The sequence below is a fragment of the Patiria miniata genome, unplaced genomic scaffold (assembly GCF_015706575.1).
Source record: "Patiria miniata isolate m_02_andy unplaced genomic scaffold, ASM1570657v1 HiC_scaffold_7, whole genome shotgun sequence".
In the NCBI taxonomy this organism is placed as follows: Eukaryota; Metazoa; Echinodermata; class Asteroidea; order Valvatida; family Asterinidae; genus Patiria; species Patiria miniata.
Window position 1 is genome coordinate 29,346,759 of NW_024037074.1, and position 21,384 is coordinate 29,368,142.

The following is a 21,384-nucleotide window of genomic DNA, read 5'->3' on the forward strand; positions in this document are numbered from 1 at the left end:
AAGTAGATGATCCTATGTTTCTCATCCTATGTGGCTCAAAATGTGTTCGAATTTGTGGTTGTGAGAACAACAACGAGCTTACATTTTCTGCACTAATAACGGAAATTGATCTCATACCAAGGAAGTAGTGGCGAAAATATTACAGGTGGCATTCAAGTTAACTGTCGTTACAAAAATAACTATTTTACCGGGTGGGAAATTAGAACACCGGATGGGCTATTAGCATCGTCAACCATCTGTTTCTCAACAAAGTATGTCCCAGAAAATATGTCAGATTTACTGCACAATAATTTAGTGTTCATATACATGCATGAAGCCAAATGGGCCTTATTCACGACTTGGCCATTTATGTCGAGTTCCCTGAATGTATTTCAGTAATTGTTTACTGTTGAATGGGATGGCGCCAGACTTTTTAATGCAGTCATAATGCAGCCTTACTTTACTGTCAGTTTTTTTTTATCTGGCTGTACACATTAAGGAACGTCAAATTACAAGTTAGAAATTATTCACTGAAGCAGAATGGACGTAATTAGTAATTAACTTGCTTTCATTTCTCTACACAAGTTCCAGAAATCAAGATTTCATCTCACTCTATATCCAATATGGCCGACTCGTGAATACCACTATCGGTGTTTAAAAAAATATTCAACAGAATCTTAATAGTGGCATGTTGAGTTGAACCCTTCACATGCAAACATCACTAAATTCATCCCAGATCTTCTTTTTCGATTTTTTAAGGCTGAGAGCAGAGCATGCTGCAGGGCCGAATAATGTCTACAAATATCAACTCTAAACATGATCAGAAATGAATCCAGTTAGTTAAAGCAATTTGAACTAGAATGAAACTGTTTGCATGATCATCCGGTCCGTTCATATTTACGCCTTCTAATAGTGAAACCATTGTCACATTTGATCTGTAATTTTCTTATTTTGATGTGTAATTTTCTCATTTTACCAGTAAGTTTGTACATGTTGTTCCTTTAACTGAATAAAGTTCCTTTAAGAACCAGTCTGTGTCTATTTATTTCCCCAATACCTTGATTGGCTAATAGTTTAGGCCTAATGAATATTTAATCAGGTCTTGCTCTCACATTTTTTTTCCTCAGTTGAGTGAATGTACCTTATAAGGACAAATATGTGGTGTATGGTTGATTGTATGAGTGTTGCTGGAATGTGCCTTTTGTTGAGTGCCATGGTTAGTGGAGCTTGGAATTTTTGTCAGTTTTTCTTGGGGTGCGGCCTAGTCAGTTGAGACCAGAGACCGATAGCAGAAGAGTCAGTATTTTGCAGGACTCATGAGTTTTGCTTTGCCAAACGTATCCAGTGTGTCATTGCCTAAAAAGTGCTGAATATTTAAACAGCCTTGTGTGACAAGCAGATTCTCTGATTTATTTGAGTGAAGAAACTCCTAACCGTAAGTTTACACAAATTTTGGTTTTATTATTCGTCACCATTTTCAAGTTGATTTATCTTTTATATGATTGTATTAAATATCAAAATCGTTCATTAAGACAGTGTAAAATTAAGGTACTTTGCAAGAACATGAAGATAAAATAATTCTGTTTTCCTTTAGGACTAAAAATTTAAGGTTTCAATTTAGTGAATTGCATTTTGGTATAATATTAATTCTTTAGATGGCACGTAATTCCGGGGTATGAAGTTTAGCTACTTTTACACCATCTCTGTTGTGCCGAGAGCTACCTGTACTTCTCCTACCGCACCGGTTAGAAGTGACGTACCACCTGTATCGGATCTGTTGGACGGGAATCGGGGTGTGGCACTGTACATATAGACTGGGATCACCAAGCTTAGCATCGCCAACTTCATCACCTACCCTTATAAACTGTGATGTCCCCGGAACGTTTAGGGCTGATAACATATCAAGTGTCGGGAACAATTTTGTAAATATTAAGATTTCCTGATCTAGAGGTCCGGAGATATTGTAAATACTTGTAGAAAAGTAAAACTTGCTAAAAACAGGAGAAGGTTTATGGCATATATAACTGAAGTTGAAGGTTTTCAGAAGATTTAGTTTCGAGGTTGACGATAGCAGATTGAGGTTAAAATTAATATTGATTAAGGCCGGTTGGCATTGAAGATTTCAGTGGATTGTAAAAAGGTTAAATTAAAATTTTGATGTGAAAAAGGTTTTCCTGAATTGAAAACCGATTCAAAATTTTGGCTTGAAATTTGATGTGAAATCTGGAAGTTGAAAACAGAAATTTAATTCACATAGATATTGGAGTTGAAGTTTATTGGATTTTGAGATTATTATTGAAGGTGAATTTGGAAAATCTTGAAGTCAGTAGAAGTCTGGAGACTGTATTTTGGAAGTGCTTTTGAAGACAGAAAATTTTCTGGAAGTTTAAGTGAGTTTCGTAAGTTTGAGAAGTATAGATCTTGAAACTCGAGTGAAATTTGAAATTTAAGGTTATTGATCACATTTCGAGACAATTTTGTTTTTGGAGATTGGTTATTGATCAGTGGTTTGAGACCTGAAGTTTGCAGATTGAGAATTAGTGCGAATTGATTGATTGTTGAAATTTTCGTAGTTGAATTTGGAAGTGATTTGTTTTTGAGAGTATTAATTTATTGAAGCGTTGAGAAATACCAAATTTGAAGAAGTTTGCAAATTGAGAATTTATTGAAAATCTGTACCTGATTTGAATAAGTCAAGTCATAGAAATTGTTTTGGACTTGTGAATTTATAATTTTGTGAAATTTGGGGATTTTGTGTAAATAAATTTGCTTGTATATTGTATATAGAATATTGAGAAGTGTCTAGTTGGTTTTCATTCATTTCATGGGAGTGTATGGCATATTTCCTAAATTCTATTTGTCCGATGAAGTCATCAAAAGTGACTGTGTGACAACAATGGAGCGTTGGTTTCCGACTAGCCACACTGTTATTAGCAATGTTTGAATGTAATTATAAATCATTGACAGAAAATGGCGCGGATTGAATATTAGCGCGCTTGCTTGGCTGTTAACATTCGTGTATCAGTAGTCACGCAATATCAGTTTCAATTGAAGTTTTGTTCAGAAAATTTTTTTTTTTGTCAGTCCTCCAGCAAGTACAGTTAGAGAAAGGGGAAATTTCAAGATGGCTACCGCGCTCAGCAATAATCTTAAAAAGAATCCCACACTGACTGAAATGACACTATGTGCAAAAAAGGCAACTTGTTTGTTTCTGAAAAAGAAAAGAAAAAAACAACAATTAATTGTTTCAAACACTCACCAAGCAAATCTCGTTCTTGCAATCAGTTCGCTCGGGTTGTCGTCTGAGGGTGAAGAGGAGCTGCGGTCTTGTGAGGAGTGAAGAGGCCGCTCGTGGCTTAAATATTGGCTTAGATTTCCCGAGCAGTAACTGGCCAGGTTTATGATTGGTCCCTGGTCGCTGTCACTCAGACATCATCGACTCGCTTCATGTTAATAAGAAGGAAGTGATGTCAATGTGGTTGCGGCTATACAGTCAGAATCAAAACTTGTGTCACCGACACTGAAATAGCCGCATCTTATTGGTGGATATGGATGTCGGTGACACGTACATCTAAAACACACGATTTGTGATTGACACATACAACCTGTGAATCACAAACCACTCACTGGTGATCACCGACTTGTTGGGTGATTTACTTTGATTGGTGGATTGAACATTGACGTACACTGGCCGTGATTCATTAAATGTGCAGTTGGCACTTCAGTCCATTGAATTGTTTCGATTTATTTAGGATTGTATGAAGAATTAAATCGTAGTCAAAACGGCGGCCAAAGTAGATTTAACATAAATCTTGGAGCGCCTGGGTGCATTATATGGATGCACTTAACTCAGATGAAACGTACTGTTATGCAACAGTGCATTTTGTTCAAGTCAGTATCTCAAATTGGAGCACAAGGGAAGAGGAGAGGGGCTAAGGTCTTCCACTGGCGGGGGGGGGGGGGGAGGGCAGTGAGGGGGAAGGGGAAAGAAGGGGCGAGGGGGAAGCAGTGAGGCTGGAAGTGGGAGAAGGGGGAAGGGGATGAAAGGGGGAGAGGGAAAGGGAAGGGGGGCTCATGTACCCCGTGTCTATAGTTGTGGCCATGGGTAAGGCATTGTTATTTATTTTTGGGGATTTTAAAGACTAAGATACATTACATACAAGTTGGAAGAAAGTTAAGTGAACTTCGTTGAACTTTGCTGTCAGCCTTGTATAATATTTTAGCAGCCTTGTATGGTTGGACGTGCGTTTTTAGAATTGTGTAAAACCCAGTCTGAATGAACCTTCCCAGAAATGCAGGAATATATGATGTGCTATGATGGACTTACAAAGCACAATTAGTTGGCTAAACAAATGACACAATACAACAATAGAACGTAAAATGAATTAAGATGAATATCCCCCCATATAAACAAGATAGGCATGTATTGCATGACCAGATTTCCTGTGTTTATTATTTAATGACTTCCGCATAACGAGTCATCCTAAACTTTAGCCTTGGTGATATCCGGACATATTAATCACACCAGAAGGTGTCATTCTCTTTGTTTAATCATCTGGACATTTAATCATCTCTTAAGCATTGGCGTAGCGCCGATATTAGTGTGGGTTGCGGTCGTTGGACGACCACAAGCCCCCCCCCCCCCCTCCTCCCAAACCCCGTGAAAAAAAGCCACTGATGTGTTTAGGGCTTAACATTGATGGCCATGTTCCGAAGCCAGAGACGAAGCCTAAGCTTACAAAACGCCCGAAGTCAAATTAAGGCCTAGTAAGGTGTTTCTCAAACTGCGGCTTCGTTCCGTTTTCGGCTTCGGGCATGCGGTTTTACAATGGAGCTGAAGCTGTATATATGGAATGAAGCCGGGGCTTGGAAAACCTCGCAAGTCACTCTTTTGGCGTGTGTATTATAGGCTCCGATCAAAACGCCTTGCTGTTTCCCCTCTCGGTCATATACCGGTGAGAGTCAGGTTGACCTTGTGAAAAGACTACAGTTAGGCCATTATTTTGACCAACAGAATTAATTCCTTGTTATCATTTGGGGAACCGTCAACTTGGAACTGGTGAAGATCTGGGGATGGAGAGGATGTTGAGTGGAAATGGGCGCTACGTATATATTGAGGGCTTTGTTCTAGAATATAATGTTCTAGCATACACGCGTGCGTTGATTGTTAAAAGTTGAAAAAAAAAAGTTGATGAAATACACACAAAATTGAAACTAAAACTCTTGTAATGCGAAAATAAACAAAACAATATGTGTATGGCTGTCAGATAAGAGAAACAGTCAATAAATACGGTAATGTATTAAATAGGCAATACTAAATGTAAAAATGAGAGGTGCAGAGAATTAAATGTTAATAGTCAATAATGAAAATATAGAATAATAAGGGGAAACAAAATTGTGCTTGCGAGGTGTTAAACACTAGGTTTAACACTGATTTGAGTCTGGAATGCTGATAATTACCCAAAGCGAAGCAGAGGGCAAGTATCAGCATTCCAGACTCCAACCAGTCTTAAACATAGTGTTTAATACCGACCTAGCACATATTTATTCCCATTCATCAATAACTTTTCGGTCAAAAAACGTCCAAAAGTCAAAACTCGTTCGCCCACAGGCGGGCTCGAGTATAGACTTTTCACTTAATTCGGTCCCGCACGAGGGTGGCCAGTTCGTCTGTCGATTCTACACCGATGTCCTTTCGCAACACCCCGGTGTAAGATAGTTTCGGTCTTCCTCGCCTCCTGTATCCTTGGGTTGGTTTCCAGAGAATGACTGTGTGTGCCTCCAGCTCTGAGTGCCGGTAACAGTGGCCTGCTAACTGCATCCGACGGGCTGCGATTTTGTCTCCGACTCCATCGTAGGAGTTAGAGTCCATGTTTCACATCCATATACATGTAGTAGCACTGATCGATGGTTGCCAAGAAGAAATAGATTTCTACGTTGCGGCTAATGGTGGAACTTCACACTTTCTTCATGTCAGCCAGTGCCCTCCATGACATTCCTGATATTGATGTCCTGGTCACTAGAGTTGATCCACGCGCCCAGGTACTTAAAGTCAGGGACCTCATTCAGCTCTCTACCCTTCAGCGTCTTCAGTGGGATGTGTTCGGGCGTGTTGTAGATGGAACACTCAGTTTTCTTTGTGTTAAGCCTGAGCCATACCTTCAAGCACTCTGCTTCTACAAGGTGTAGGAGTACTTGCGCCTGCTCGACTAGATCAGACATCAACGCGATGTCATCAGCAAAGTCGAGAACCGTTTCTGTGACCGCTGGTTGCCTTTTCGATCTTCTCGGAGTGACAGTGAATCTGAGGCCGGTCTCTCTCCCATTGATGGCTCTACCCAAGGCATGGTCGAAAACAATGATAAAGAGGAAGGGTGCTAGGGTGTCGCCTTGGAGCACTCCTGCTGTGGTGTCATACTAGTCAGTCTCACCATCCGGAGTAACCACCTTAGCCAGTGTGTTGGCGTACATTGACTCTATGGCACGGAGTAACAGGGGTGGAACTCCGTAGGCCTTTAAGATTCTTAACGTTATTCCCCGATGTATGGAATCAAATGCCTTCTTGAAATCGATAAATGTGAATACTGCTGCTAGGTTGTTTAATTTCACTTTCTCGATAATGCGTCTTAGAGCTACGATTTGGGCAATGGTTTTGCGCTTCAAACGGAGGCCGTTTTGGTTGTTTCTCTACAAAGGATCAATGACGCCTCTGATGCGATTCAGGATCAAACGGTACATTTTTGCAATGATGCATGAGAAACTGATACCTTTGTAGTTGTCAGGGTATGAGAGGTTACCAGCCTTGGGCACTGGTATGATCTTGTTGAGCGACCACTGTGATGGCTTCTGATTATCCATTAGGACCATGCAACACATCTCCAGGACTATGGCGTCAAGGTCACAGTTCTTGAGCACCTCTGGTGGAATGTCATCCGGCCCTGCTGCCCTACTCATCCGAATCCTCGACCTCTGGTGCGCTGCTTAGTAGGTTGCTTACATGGGTGTACCATAACTGTGTTTCCACTCTTTCCTGAAGCTCCTGCTACCTGCCCTTCCTTTGCTTTCCTGCGTCCAGTTATTTCGTTGATGACCTTCCAGCCCTCGCCGTAGAGTGCTCCACCGTGCTACGCCTCAATTATTTGAGTGTTTGCATTGAGGACCTCTTCGTTTTAGTCTATCATAGGTGTAGAACAAATACCGTAATTTTCGGAATATAAGCCGCGCGGCGTATAAGCCGCAGCACGCAAAAATCTGCAAATTAAGATTTGAAGTCGGCGTATAAGCCGCACCGGCGTATAAGCCGCACCGACCGCTGCGGTTTCAATTTTGTAAGGCCTCCAACTTTTAGTCAAAATGCTCTGAACCAGTTCCATTCACACTACAGAAGCTATTAAAAGGACCACAAAAGTTATATCAAATCATTTACAATTGATACTTTTACAAACAAATATGGGAATTGATGAGAAATAAACACCGGGAACTGCTGCCGGCTGCCCCGTCATAGCCCGGCAGCCTGCGCCACGCACGCCGGTGAATGACAACATTTTCCCACAGCACGTGAGAGAGTATGAAACCCACCGTGTGTTGTCTGACTGGAGCGCTACAAATCTTGCTTTGTGGCAACAGATGCTGATTTGTTTTGTCCTAAGAATAAACAGGTCCGTTTTTACCTCCAAACTTATCAAATTGTTGCGATTAGTTGCGAGAAAAATTCAAGTTTCGATCGTAACTTTCTTTGGAAATAGTCAAAACGAAGTGGACATTTTAATAGACGATTCCATTAATTTTGTAAGGGGTGATTTAGTCCCTCTTTTGAGTTTTACATCGTTTCTTGAATACATTTCAAGAAAACAAAATATATTGTGACGTTGAACAACTGATTATGTAATAAAAAAATGTTTCGAACGCCATAAAAATTGTAGTGGTCTTTTTTCTTTTTTTTTAAACAGCGAAAATATTGGTAATTATTGTTCCCAAGAAAGAACACCCCTTTGTTACCACAAATGGTGTGGTCCGCTGTTGGGAAAGCATGCCTGCATATCGCTGCTGCACTGTACCAGTATCACGTACGGCTGGTGGCAAGTGTCGAAGACAGCTTTCATCACCGTACTTTTTTACCGCTCGGTACCTTTACGTGAGACGTGGTTTCGGTTTGTTAATGACTTTCTTAATTTATAATTCATTTCAGCAACATATACTCTTCTTATACCAGTACATTAAATACACATGTGAATTTCATTTTTATTCTTCAAGGCTCGGCGTATAAGCCGCCCTGTGTATAAGCCGCAGTAAACATTTTCATGGGCAAAATCAACGTATAAGCCGCGGCTTATATTCCGAAAATTACGGTACTGTTTTTCCACCCTATGTGCTTGCTTGTTCTCTTCATTGTGGCCTCTCGCAGGACAGGCGTGCATGTACGTATGACAGCCTCTATCGCAGCTTCGTTGTCTGGGTGCTTCGACTGAAGAGATTTCTTTACCCTCTTCTTCTTAGGTACCACTCCACTATCTCGTTCGCTTTGATGAACCTTCTGCACCTCTCAGTAGGGTCCTCTTCCTCCTCTATCAACTGGTAGTAGTTGCGCATCACCACCGTGTAGCGTTTTTGAATATCAGGGCGGGATGAGAACTCCTTCCCGTTATGCCTAGTCCTACAGCTTGGCTTTGGTACTCTGAGACTTAGGCGCACCCTCATGGAGACTACTCTGAGGTCTGAGCCGACGGAGTTGAATGACGAGCACAATTCAGAATTCAGAATGATGTTCCTCCACTTGCTCCGCATTAAAATGACGTGGTCTAGTTGACGCCTCATCCCCAAGCCTCTGTCTTGGAAGCTCCACGTCTTTCCCGATATTAACTCAGCTAGCAGTGCTCCTTTTCTGTTAGTAACATCATGATAAGTGAACGGTGCATCTTCAGGGCCAATTCTAGCTTTGAAGTCGCCCAGTATCGTCAAGAAATTGTGAGCCAGCACTCCCATTACTGCTTCTGTAAGGGTCTCGTAAAATTTCTCCACCTGTTCTTGTGGTGCAGCGTTAGTGGGCGAGTGGACCGTTCTGGATACGCCACTGCCCACATTATACCCCCACCAACAATAGAGCTAGCAACCCATACACTCCGACCAATATGGGCGTAAATCAGGGAGTAGTGTTAGGAAGGATGTATCCCCACGCTTTATTTTAATAAGGGGGATGATTGGCCATTGGATCCCCCCCCAGTGTTGTGATAAAAAAGTCAAACAAATCAGTTTAGGTAAATACCAAAAAGAACAAACAACACACACGCCTAGTGTGTTAATGGACGTAAGCATATTTTTATGCTCAACAGCGCCCCTAGTGTCTCCTGCTGTCCATCCCCCACCTGTTTTCGAATTTTCACGGTTTGCTGGCAAGTAGGCGGTGTGTTATCACCGAACCCCCCCCCCCCCCCACACACACACACACTGACTTGTTTCACATACCTAGTGTGGACTTTCCTTTCTTTTTGTGTAGTTAAGGAACACCAGTGGAAAAACTCATTTTTCTCAAACTGTGAAAACTCTTACAACCCAATTTTTTTTCAATGATTCCCTTGAGTGTTTCTCTTCATTCTGCTACAGATAAACCTAACCCAAAAATGCCTCTAAACCTGTTTTCCAGAAATGGGGAAACACTGTGTGGACGTGGGCAAGTCCACACTTCGTCGCTGCTACCTACATTATGTGGACGTCTTTTGTTCGGAAGTCCACACTGCGTATGTAAGACAAGCTCACACGCACTCGCTTATGCGGATTTAAGCCTCTGCCAACCGACCCTAACTCTACCCCCACACACCCTCAGCCCAAACTCTGCATCAGATCTTTAACCCCAGCCCTCAAACCTCAAAAACATGCACAATAAACAACTGGACTTTGTCTGCAATACTTTTAATAGCAAAGCTATATTGATGAAGCAAAACCGATTAAACATTACTTCAAAAAAAATGTGTTCGCGAGAGTCAGATTAGTATCTCATCATTCATTACTGTAACAATCGATTTCAATCCAAGTGCAATGCTTGAAAAGTCTTTGTACTTTTCCGTAAATTCGATTGAATTCTTCAAAACATGGAGTGTAAAACAAGCGTGGTTTTTGGTACCAATGAAGTCCAGCTGAAGGAGCTTTAAAAACGCGGCATGTAGTTTTCCACATTATCAAAAGCTGGAGTTTTATTAATTATTTACATTTTCTGAGTAGTTGTATTCGATACGTATCGCATTATTATAATTACTTTGTGATGTAATTTATTGAAACTGCCAAACAGAGCTATAATAATCAAAATGTATTAAACAAATTAAGAAACACTTTTTTGAGGACCAATTATAAACTGTTGCTGTGTTATAGGCCCTTCCTGATGAGCGTTAGACAACAATTGTTATTTTTCTGTGATAGTGTTACATTTAAAAAACAAACATTGCAATAAATCAAAAACAATTATTTGATACGAATTACCACAGTCAATACTATAGCTGCAATTAATATAAACAAATCACGGGATGAAAACAATAAAATAAATGATGAAACTTGAAAAGAATGTTATGGGTCATTTTGTGCAATTCAAATGCAAGCTTATTATAAACACCAAAACTTGTGAAGTTTAATAAATGATAATGGGGCGTGACCCCACGCCCCCCCCCCCAGGAAGAGCCTCGAGCTCCTTATCTGCGACTTTCAAGTAATTGAAGTTTGGATGATTAGATAGACGTTTATTGGGAAATCATTTTTGTGCTGATGTCTGAGGCATGCATGATCAAACAACAAAACTCAGAAACCTGAGAGAACGTACGCAATCTCTCAGCGCATCCAGTGACAAAAGGGCAACCGGTACGTTTGTTTTCAAGTGAATGGCGATTACAAATTACAGATTTATTGATGGTATTTATTTTGAATTTGAACTTTGGTAAACTAATCGTCGGCTGCCTAGTCAGATTTTAAATTCATTTCATATCAAGAAAAAAAATCCATGACCAAAATGCATTTGAATAAACAGGAGTATTTTTCAAATAACAATGTATGCTTGACAGTGAATGTAATGTTTACCTAATTCGAACAAAAAGGAAAAATATGCGATACGATTTTCTTTTATGACAAATCTTCTATTTCTACATTATTAGATACACATACAAACGTTTCAATCAGGATAATATAATTTCAGTACTTTTAAGTAGGCTGCAAGATTTGTTTTAAATGATACTTGGACGATACCATACGGTGCTACTATTAAGCACTCCAAACCATACTTTAATCCAATGCCGTAAAACTGTTCCGTGTATGCACTTACTAAAGTACATGTAACACAGTATTTAACTGAATTTTTGATAAAATTGAAAGAATTTAAATTTTACACTTACTCATTAATTAGATATTGTTTCGGATCAGTGGCGTAGCCGGGGGGGGGGGGCGACAGCCCCCCCCCCATGAAACCTTGTCGCCCCCAGTCGCCCCCCCCCCCCCACTGAGATTTTGAGTTTCTAAAAAAGTTATCATTGATCTACATGAACCCCCCCCCATGAAATGTTCCAGCCCCCTCCTCCCCCCCAGCGCCCCCCCCCCCCCCCGAACTAAAAATTCCTGGCTACGACACTGTTTCGGATAGACGGTGGAGCGATTGCAAATTCGGCGATGCGCGTGATCGTGTATATACTGGGCGTGGTTATTGTGTTTGACTATTCGGGGTAAAGGAGAAAGCCACTGAATGAGGTGAAGTGATATGAATCACTTCCCGCCTGACCGTGTACGGTAAGATACACCGTGTCTCCACGATGCAGAACCAGCACCGCGCTCCCAGACACCTGCTCTTGATTAGTTGAATCCCCGCTATATCCAGTGACAACCAAGTCGCTGTTTTTCTTTAGATGTATGTAAAGGGTAGTACTTGAAGTCTTTTCAAGCACAGAAAATGTAAACACGTAGGTGCCCGGCACTGTACAGGTAAATGTGCCAGTCTCGAGATCGAAGCTGGTACCCGGCAAAAGCGTCTCGGTCTCCTGGAATGGCAAACAGGTTTCGTGACTCGTAGAGGTTTCCGAGCCGCTCGTCCTCACCACGGTGAATGCCACCCGCTGGTTGGAGTCGTCTGCTGTTTGTCCTGGCTCACCTTTCTGACCTTGCTGACCCGCATCGCCCTTTGACCCCGGCTGACCGTACGGCCCCATCGGTCCTCCTGGTCCAGGCAGACCTGGTATGCCGGGTATTGCAGCAGGTCCCTGGCAGCACTGCTGACACACCTGAGACGCAGGACCATCACCGTCCGAGGGAACCGGCCCAGTATAATCGGAAGCTCGGAGCTTGACAGAGTTACCCAGAAGGAGGGCGATTGAAATGATGGTTGCCATGCAATTGTTCATCTGTTAAAAAAAAACCCAAAAAAAACAAAAAACAAAAACCAATGAAAAGTAAATACAAAAAATATGGAAAATAATAGGGAAAGATGAGATAAACAAAATTGAGGTCAGAGAAAACTGGAGAAATTGAATAAGGGTGAGACTTTTGAAATTTTGCGTCGGTTAAGTTATAAATAAATTCATACATTATTAACATGTGAAATATGTGAAGATTTTCTCAAACATCACTGATCTAGTTCGAAACGCTTCTCTTCAAACTTTCTCATTAAAGGGAATTCATTTCCCGGAGACGAAAATGAAGGTAACAGTTTGGCGAACATCGCCGAATTATTTAAGACGAAAATTCGCTTTTTGTCTAAATTGAAGTCTAAATCTGACTAATCTGAAAACGGACCGCTGGGGAGACTATAATGAACAAAACTTCTTTTATTCTGATCATAAATTATGAGGAACATGATCTATGAATATCACTTGGACGAATTCGGCCGGAAATTAACCCTGTCAGTCCATACGAGGAGGTATTTTGGTCTTCTCAGCACCGCACTGGGTGAACATTGTGTTCCCAGCCGCCGGGATCGGGAGGGGCGGGGGGGGGGGGGGGTGGTCAAACACCCCCCCCCCCGCAGGTCTGTTTTTTCTTTTTTCTTTTTACAGAAATTCCTTAAAAATAATGCGAAAACCGGCCTCCCAGCTCTCACACCCAAACATATGCTGCATGCAAATATAAAAAACTCCGCCTGTGCACAGAATACGTACAGAGCCAGCTTCTGTATCAGTTGTTAGGGGGTGTTTGTTCACTATTCTGTAATATACTGTTAATGATCGTCGGATTTGAAGGCGCACACAATAGAAGTAAGGTACGAGCCCCCCCCCTCCTCCCCTTGATTTTATGGAGTCAAGTGTCTGGACAAAATAAAACCTGTCTACATTTCAGCGTTGATTTGCTGATGGAACCCCCCTCCCGGCCAACAATCCTGAATACGCCCATGGTTCCTCCTACTTAATTTACGTGATGATCGATATTCCTTAAATTTAAAAGGACTTTAGGATGATGGCCAGTTCTCTATATTTTAATATTTACATTTATTTCATTTTTTCGGGATACATTTCGTTACAATATACAACAAAATTAAATACTCAGAAACACACATAAACATTTTAGACAAAACATACACAGTATAATGTTTAACCATGCTCCCGCTGGATTACCTTAAAGAAACATGGTTTCTGTCGAGGGGCTCTCAAACTGATTAAATATGACACACTAAACACAATCTGTTATAGTCTTGACTCAAAATGTATCAATGCATTTGAAAAGATAATTCTTCCACCAAATCATCTCTCTATTGAGATGCTTGATTGAGGTAATTAATAAATAATATTCACTTACCTTAAAGTAACGTTTTGGAATTCTATCAGGACAGGAATCCTCGACACTCGAGCAGATTGCTAGCTGAAAATAATACCAAAAAAATATAAGTCATTCAAAATTCACTCGGAGATGACTTGGGGACTGGTAGGGGAGGCATAGCTTCATTTCACACGAAAACACCGCAACAAATCTCTGTGATTGCGGATTGAGTTCGTTTTTTTTCTTTCTTTTTTATTTCAAGCGAATTGTGTTCTCCAACGCCTAGCCCTCCCCCCAAAAAAAAAAAAAATATTGGTTCTAGAACCACGCCTGCCAACGGCTCTGACTGGACTCACGTTTGAGCAACAATGATCTTTGTTTGAGGATTTACTAGTTTGGAATCGAACGAATAAATCACAAAATGAGAATTTTGTCGAAATGTGTCACCAAAATCAAGTTTAAGTCACGTGAGATCATATCGCAATGTCCGGACAAGTACCTATATCATGACAGAAACTTTGCAATGTCATAAGTGAAGATATGACCGGTTTCTAATTCCCTTAAGTCGTTCGGAAAACCCTTGTATAGATTTGGTTTAATTAAAAAGTGACCCCACGTTCACGTCACGCTGTTGCACGTTGTTGGAGACGGAATTCCATTACGAGAATCAAAACATTGCACATACATTTTTTTTCAAAATGTACCCATCTTCTATCTGAACTGAATCTTCAACAGGTTCCTCAAAATGTACGTATCTACCGAGCTGAAACTTCAACTGGTTAAATAGATGTTGAGGACCTTACTAAAGATATTAAGAAATTATGTTGCTTCAAACAAACAAAATGCACCAAAAGTAAATGAACGTATGTTTCTCATCCTATGTGGCTCAAAATGTGCTTGAATTTGTGGTTGTGAGAATCACAGTGAGCTTACATTTTCTGCACTAATAACGGAAATTGATCTCATACCAAGGACGTAGTGGCGAAAATAGTACAGGTGGCATTCAAGTTAACAGTCGTTACAAAAATAACTATTTAACCGGGTGGGAAATTAGAACACCGGATTGGCTATTAGCATCAGCCACCATCTGTTTCTCAACAAAGTATGTCCCAGAAAATATGTCAGATTTACTGCACAATACTTCATACATGCATGAAGCCAAATGGGCCTTATTCACGACTTGGCCATTTTTGTCGAGTTCCCTGAATGTATTTCATTAATTGTTAACTGTTGAATGGGATGGCGCCAGACTTTTTATGCATGCATAATGCAGCCTTATTTTACTGTCAGTTTTTTTTTAATCTGGCTTTACACATTAGGGAACGTTTAATTACAAGTTTGAAATTATTCACTGAAGCAGAATGGACTTAATTAGTAATTAACTTGCTGTCATTTCTCTACACAAGTTCCAGAAATCAAGATTTTATCTCACTCTCAATACAATATGACCGACTCGTGCATAAGGCCCATACCACTATCGGTGTTTCAAAAAAATATTCAACAGAATCTTAATAGTGGCATGTTGAGTGGAACCCTTTACATTCAAACATCACTAAATTCATCCCAGATCTTGTGTTTCGAACTTTTAAGGCTGAGAGTAGAGAATGCAGAAGGGCCGAATAATGTTTACAAATATCAACTCTATACATGATCAGAAATGAATCCAGTTATTTAAAGCAATTTTAACTAGAATGAATCTGTTTGCATGATCATCCGGTCCGTTCATATTTGCGCCTTCTAATAGTGAAACCATAGAGCGTTTGTTTCCGACTAGCCACACTGTTGTTAACAATGTTTGAAGGTAACTTAAAAATCATGTACACAAAATGGCGCGTATCGAATATTAGCCCGCTTGTTTGGCTGTTAACAATCGTGTATCAGTAGTCACGCAATATCAGTTTCACTTCAAGTTTTGTTCAGAAAAATCAGTTGGAGAAAGTGGCAATTTCATGACGACTACCGCGCTCAGCAATAATCTTAAGGATAATCCCACGCTTACTGAAACCACACTATGTGCAAAAAAGGCAACTGTTTTGTTGCTGAAAAAGAAAAGAAAAAAAACCAATTAATTGTTTCAAACACTCACCAAGCAAATCTCGTTCTTGCAATCAGTTCGCTCGGGTTGTCGTCTGAGGGTGAAGAGGTGCTGCGGTCTTGTGAGGAGTGAAGAGGCCGCTCGTGGCTTAAATATTGCCTTAGATTTCCAGAGCAGTGACTGGACCGGTTTGTGATTGGCCCCTGCTCGCTGTCACTCAGACATCACCGACTCGCTTCATGTTAATACGAAGGAAGTGATGTCAATGTGGTTGATGTTATACAGTCAGAATCAAAACTTGTGTCACCGACACTGAAATAGCCGCATCTTATTGGTGGATATGGATGTCGGTGACACGTACATCTAAAACACACGATTTGTGATTGACACATACAACCTGTCAATCACAAACCACTCACTGGTGATCACCGACTTGTTGGGTGATTTACTTTGATTGGTGGATTGAAAAATGACGTACACTGGCCGTGATTCATTAAATGTGCAGTTGGCACTTCAGTCCATTTAAATGTTTCGATTTATTTAGGATTGCATGAGGAATTAAATCGTAGTCAAGATGGCGGCCAAAGTAGATTAAACTTAAATCTGGGAGCGCCTGGGTGCATTATATAGATACACTTAACTCAGATGAAACGTACTGCTGTTATACAGCAGTGTATTTTGTTCAAGTCAGGATCTCAAATTAGAGCACAAGGGAAGAGGAGGGGGGCTAAGGTCTTCCACTGGGGGGTGGGGGGGGGAGGCAGTGAGGGGGAAGGGGAAGAAGGGAGAGGGGGAAGCAGTGAGGTGGGAGGGGGAGAAGGGGGAAGGGGGAAGGGGGATAAAAGGGGGAAGGGGAAGGGGAAGGGGGGGGGCTTATGTACCCCGTGTCTATAGTTGTGGCCATGGGTAAGGCATTGCTATTTATTTTTGGGGGATTTTAAAGACTAAGATACATTACATACAAGTTGGAAGAAAGTTAAGTGAACTCCGATGAACTTTGCTGTCAGCCTTGTATAATATTTTAGCAGCCTTGTATTGTTGGACGTGCGTTTTTAGATTTGTGTAAACCCCAGTCCGAATGAACCTTCCCAGAAATGCAGGAATATATGATGTGCTATGATGGACTTACAAAGCACAATTAGTTAGATAAACTAATGACACAATTCAACAATAGAACGTAAAATGAATTAAGATAAATATCCCTCCATATAAACAAGATAGGCATGTTTTGCATGACCAGATTTCCTGTGCTTGTTATTTAATGACTTCCGCATATTACGAGTCATCCTGAACTTTAGCCTTGGTGATATCCGGAAAATTAATCACACCAGAAGGTGTCATTCTGTTTGTTTAAGCATCTCGACATTTTAATAATCTCTTAAGCAATGGCGTAGCGCCGATATAAGTGTGGGGTGCGGTCGTTGGACGACCACAAGCCCCTCCCCCTCCTCCCAAATCCGGTGAAAAAAAACCCACTGATGTGTTTAGGGGCTTAACATTGATGGCCATGTTCCAAAGCTAGAGACGAAGCCTAAACTTACAAAACGCCCGAAGTTAAATTAAGGCCTACTGTAGTAAGGTGTTTTCCAAACTGCGGCTTCGTTCCGTTTTCGGCTTCGGGCATGCGGTTTTACAATGGAGCTGAAGCTGTATATATGGAATGAAGCCGGGGCTTGGAAAACCTCGCAAGTCACTCTTTTGGCGTGTGTATTATAGGCTCCGATCAAAACGCCTTGCTGTTTCGCCTCTCGGTCATATACCGGTGAGAGTCAGGTTGACCTTGTGAAAAGACTACAGTTAGGCCATTATTTTGACCAACAGAATTAATTCCTTGTTATCATTTGGGGAACCGTCAACTTGGAACTGGGGAAGATCTGGGGATGGAGAGGATGTCGAGTGGAAATGGACGCTACGTAGCTATTGAGGGCATTGTTCTTGAATATAATGTTCTAGCATACACGCGTGCGTTGATTGTTAAAAGTTGAAAAACAAAAGTTGATGAAATACACACACAATTGAAACTAAAACTCTTGTAATGCGAAAATAAACAAAACAATATGTGTATGGCTGTCAGATAAGAGAAACAGTCAATAAATACGGTAATGTATTAAATAGGCAATACTAAATGTAAAAATGAGAGGTGCAGAGAATTAAATGTTAATAGTCAATAATGAAAATATAGAATAATAAGGGGAAACAAAATTGTGCTTGCGAGGTGTTAAACACTAGGTTTAACACTGATTTGAGTCTGGAATGCTGATAATTACCCAAAGCGAAGCAGAGGGCAAGTATCAGCATTCCAGACTCCAACCAGTCTTAAACATAGTGTTTAATACCGACCTAGCACATATTTATTCCCATTCATCAATAACTTTTCGGTCAAAAAACGTCCAAAAGTCAAAACTCGTTCGCCCACAGGCGGGCTCGAGTATAGACTTTTCACTTAATTCGGTCCCGCACGAGGGTGGCCAGTTCGTCTGTCGATTCTACACCGATGTTCTTTCGCAACACCCCGGTGTAAGATAGTTTCGGTCTTCCTCGCCTCCTGTATCCTTGGGTTGGTTTCCAGAGAATGACTGTGTGTGCCTCCAGCTCTGAGTGCCGGTAACAGTGGCCTGCTAACTGCATCCGACGGGCTGCGATTTTGTCTCCGACTCCATCGTAGGAGTTAGAGTCCATGTTTCACATCCATATACATGTAGTAGCACTGATCGATGGTTGCCAAGAAGAAATAGATTTCTACGTTGCGGCTAATGGTGGAACTCCACACTTTCTTCATGTCAGCCAGTGCCCTCCATGACATTCCTGATATTGATGTCCTGGTCACTAGAGTTGATCCACGCGCCCAGGTACTTAAAGTCAGGGACCTCATTCAGCTCTCTACCCTTCAGCGTCTTCAGTGGGATGTGTTCGGGCGTGTTGTAGATGGAACACTCAGTTTTCTTTGTGTTAAGCCTGAGCCCTACCTTCAAGCACTCTGCTTCTACAAGGTATAGGAGTACTTGCGCCTGCTCGACTTGATCAGACATCAACGCGATGTCATCAGCAAAGTCGAGATCCGTTTCTGTGACCGCTGGTTGCCTTTTCGATCTTCTCGGAGTGACAGTGAATCTGAGGTCGGTCTCCCTCCCATTGATGGCTCTACCCAAGGCATGGTCGAGAACATTGTTAAAGATGAAGGGTTCTAGGGTGTTGCCTTTGAGCACTCCTGCTGTGGTGTAAAATAAGTCAGTCTCACCATCCGGAGTAACCGCCTTAGCCAGTGTGTTGGCGTACATGACTCTATGGCACGGAGTAACAGGGGTGGAACTCTGTATAGGCCTTTAAGATTCTTAACGTTATTCCCCGATGTATGGAATCAAATGCCTTCTTGAAATCGATAAATGTGAATACTGCTGCTAGGTTGTTTAATTTGTTAGGTTGTTTAAACGGAAGCCGTTTTGGTTGTTTCTGAACAGTGGATCAATGACGCCTCTGATGCGATTCAGGATCAAACGGTAGGCCTACATTTTTGCAATGATGCATGAGAAACTGATACCTCCGTAGTTGTCAGGGTATGAGAGGTTACCAGCCTTGGGCACTGGTATGATCTTGTAGAGCGACCACTGTAACGGCTTCTGATTATCCATTAGGGCCATGCAACACATCTCCAACACTATGGCGTCAAGGTCATAGTTCTTGAGCACCTCTGGTGGAATGTCATCCGGCCCTGCTGCCCTACTCATCCGAATCTTCGACCTCTGGTGCGCTGCTTAGTAGGTTGCTGACATGGGCTTACCATAACTGTGTTTCCACTCTTTCTAAGGGGAAGCTCCTGCTACCTACCCTTCCTTTGCTTTCCAGCGTCCAGTTATTTCGTTGATGACCTTCCAGCCCTCGCCGTAGCGTAATCCACCGTGCTACGCCTCAATTATTTGAGTGTTTTCATTGAGGACCTCTTCATTTTAGTCGATCATAGGTGTAGAACAAATGTTGTTTTTCCACACTATGAGCTTGCTTGTTCTCTTCATTGTGGCCTCTGTCGCAGGACAGGCGTGCCTATATGACAGCCTCTCTCGCAGCTGCGATGTCTGGGTGCTTCGACTGAAGAGACTTCTTTACCCTCTCCTTCTTAGGTACCACTCCACTATCTCGTTCGCTTTGATGAACCTTCCGCACCTCTCAGTAGGGTCCTCTTGCTCCTCTATCAACTGGTAGTAGTTGCGCATCACCACCGTGTAGCGTTTTTGAATATCAGGGCGGGATGAGAACTCCTTCCCGTTGTACCTAGTCCTACCGCTCGGCTTTGGTACTCTGAGACTTAGACGCACCCTCATGGAGACTATTCTGAGGTCTGAGTCGACGGAGTTGAATGACGAGCACGATTCAGAATTCAGAATGATGTTCCTCCACTTGCTACGCATTAGAATGACGTTGTCTAGTTGACGCCTCATCCCCAAGCCTCTGTCTTGGAAGGTCCACATCTTTCCCGATATGAACTCGGCTAGCAATGCTCCTTTTCTGTTGGTAGCATCATGATAAGTGAACGGTGCATCTTCAGGGCCCATTCTAGCGTTGAAGTCGCCCAGTATTGTCAAGAAATTGTGAGCCGGCACTCCCATTACTGCTTCTGTAAGGGCCTCGTAAATTTTCTCAACCTGTTTTGTGGTGCAGCGTTGGTTGGCGAGTGGACCCTTCTGGATACGCCACTGCCCACATTATACCCCACCAACAATAGAGCTAGCAACCCATACACTCCCAAATATAATGGGCGTAAATCATGGAGTAGTGATAGGAAGGATTTATCCCCACTCTTTATTTTAATAAGTGGGATGCTTGGCCATTGGATCACCCCCCCCCCCGAGTGTTGTGATGAGAATAACAAAAAATATTCAAACAAATATGTTTAGATAATTACAAAAAAGAACAAACAATACACACGCTCAATGTGTTAATGGACGTAAGCGCGTAAGTTTGCATTGCGCGTGCATTTTTATCCTGAACAGCGCCAACCTCGTCCCCAGTGCTTACTTTATTTCCAACCTCGTTTCCAATAATAAGCCATGGATAGGAAACTTTCTTCCCGATCATGGTTTGATACCGCTATTGGATAGTAATGGATTTGTATTGTGTACTTGCAGCATGTGTTTTCGCGATCATTCGTCCACGCCTTCTCGAAAATACTAATTTCCTTTCCAATATTGTTGACAATATATGACACCGCATACAAAAATACCAGACTATTGCTCATTTGCATACGTGTTCAAAAATCTTACACATGCAAATGATCCAATCCCAGGGCAAGGGCGGATCCGGGGGGGGGGGCAAAGGGGGCCATGCCCCCTCCCCCAACAAAAAATCGAAACCAATTTTTAATTAATAAGAGGGCGCCGAACCCCACGCCGTAATTTTGTGGACCCACTTTTTTGGGGGACCAACGTTTTTGTTGGCCCCCCAAAAAATTGTGTTCTGGATCCGCCCTTGTACCAGGGTGAAAAAGCAGGTCTGGTGGGCGCGTACTGCTCGACACCCTGGGGACGAGGTTTCAACAGCGCCCCTAGTGTCCCCTGCTGTCCATCCCCCACCGATTTTCGAATTCCACGGTTTGCTGGCAAGCAGGCGGTGTGTTATCACCCACCCCCCTCGCTTATACGGATTTATGCCTCTAGTGCCACCGA

At 42.0% G+C, this 21,384-nt stretch overlaps 1 protein-coding gene across 1 annotated transcript; it reads right to left on the minus strand.

Moving 5' to 3' along the window:
* Positions 1 to 18,507: 18,507 nt before the first annotated feature.
* Positions 18,508 to 19,452, minus strand: LOC119745095. Its single transcript, XM_038221317.1, has 2 exons — positions 19,235 to 19,452; positions 18,508 to 19,009 (listed from the first exon to the last, which is right to left on the minus strand). Exons 1-2 carry the CDS (start codon positions 19,450 to 19,452, stop codon positions 18,508 to 18,510), a joined length of 720 nt encoding a protein of 239 aa, XP_038077245.1.
* Between the last annotated feature and the right edge of the window lie 1,932 nt (positions 19,453 to 21,384).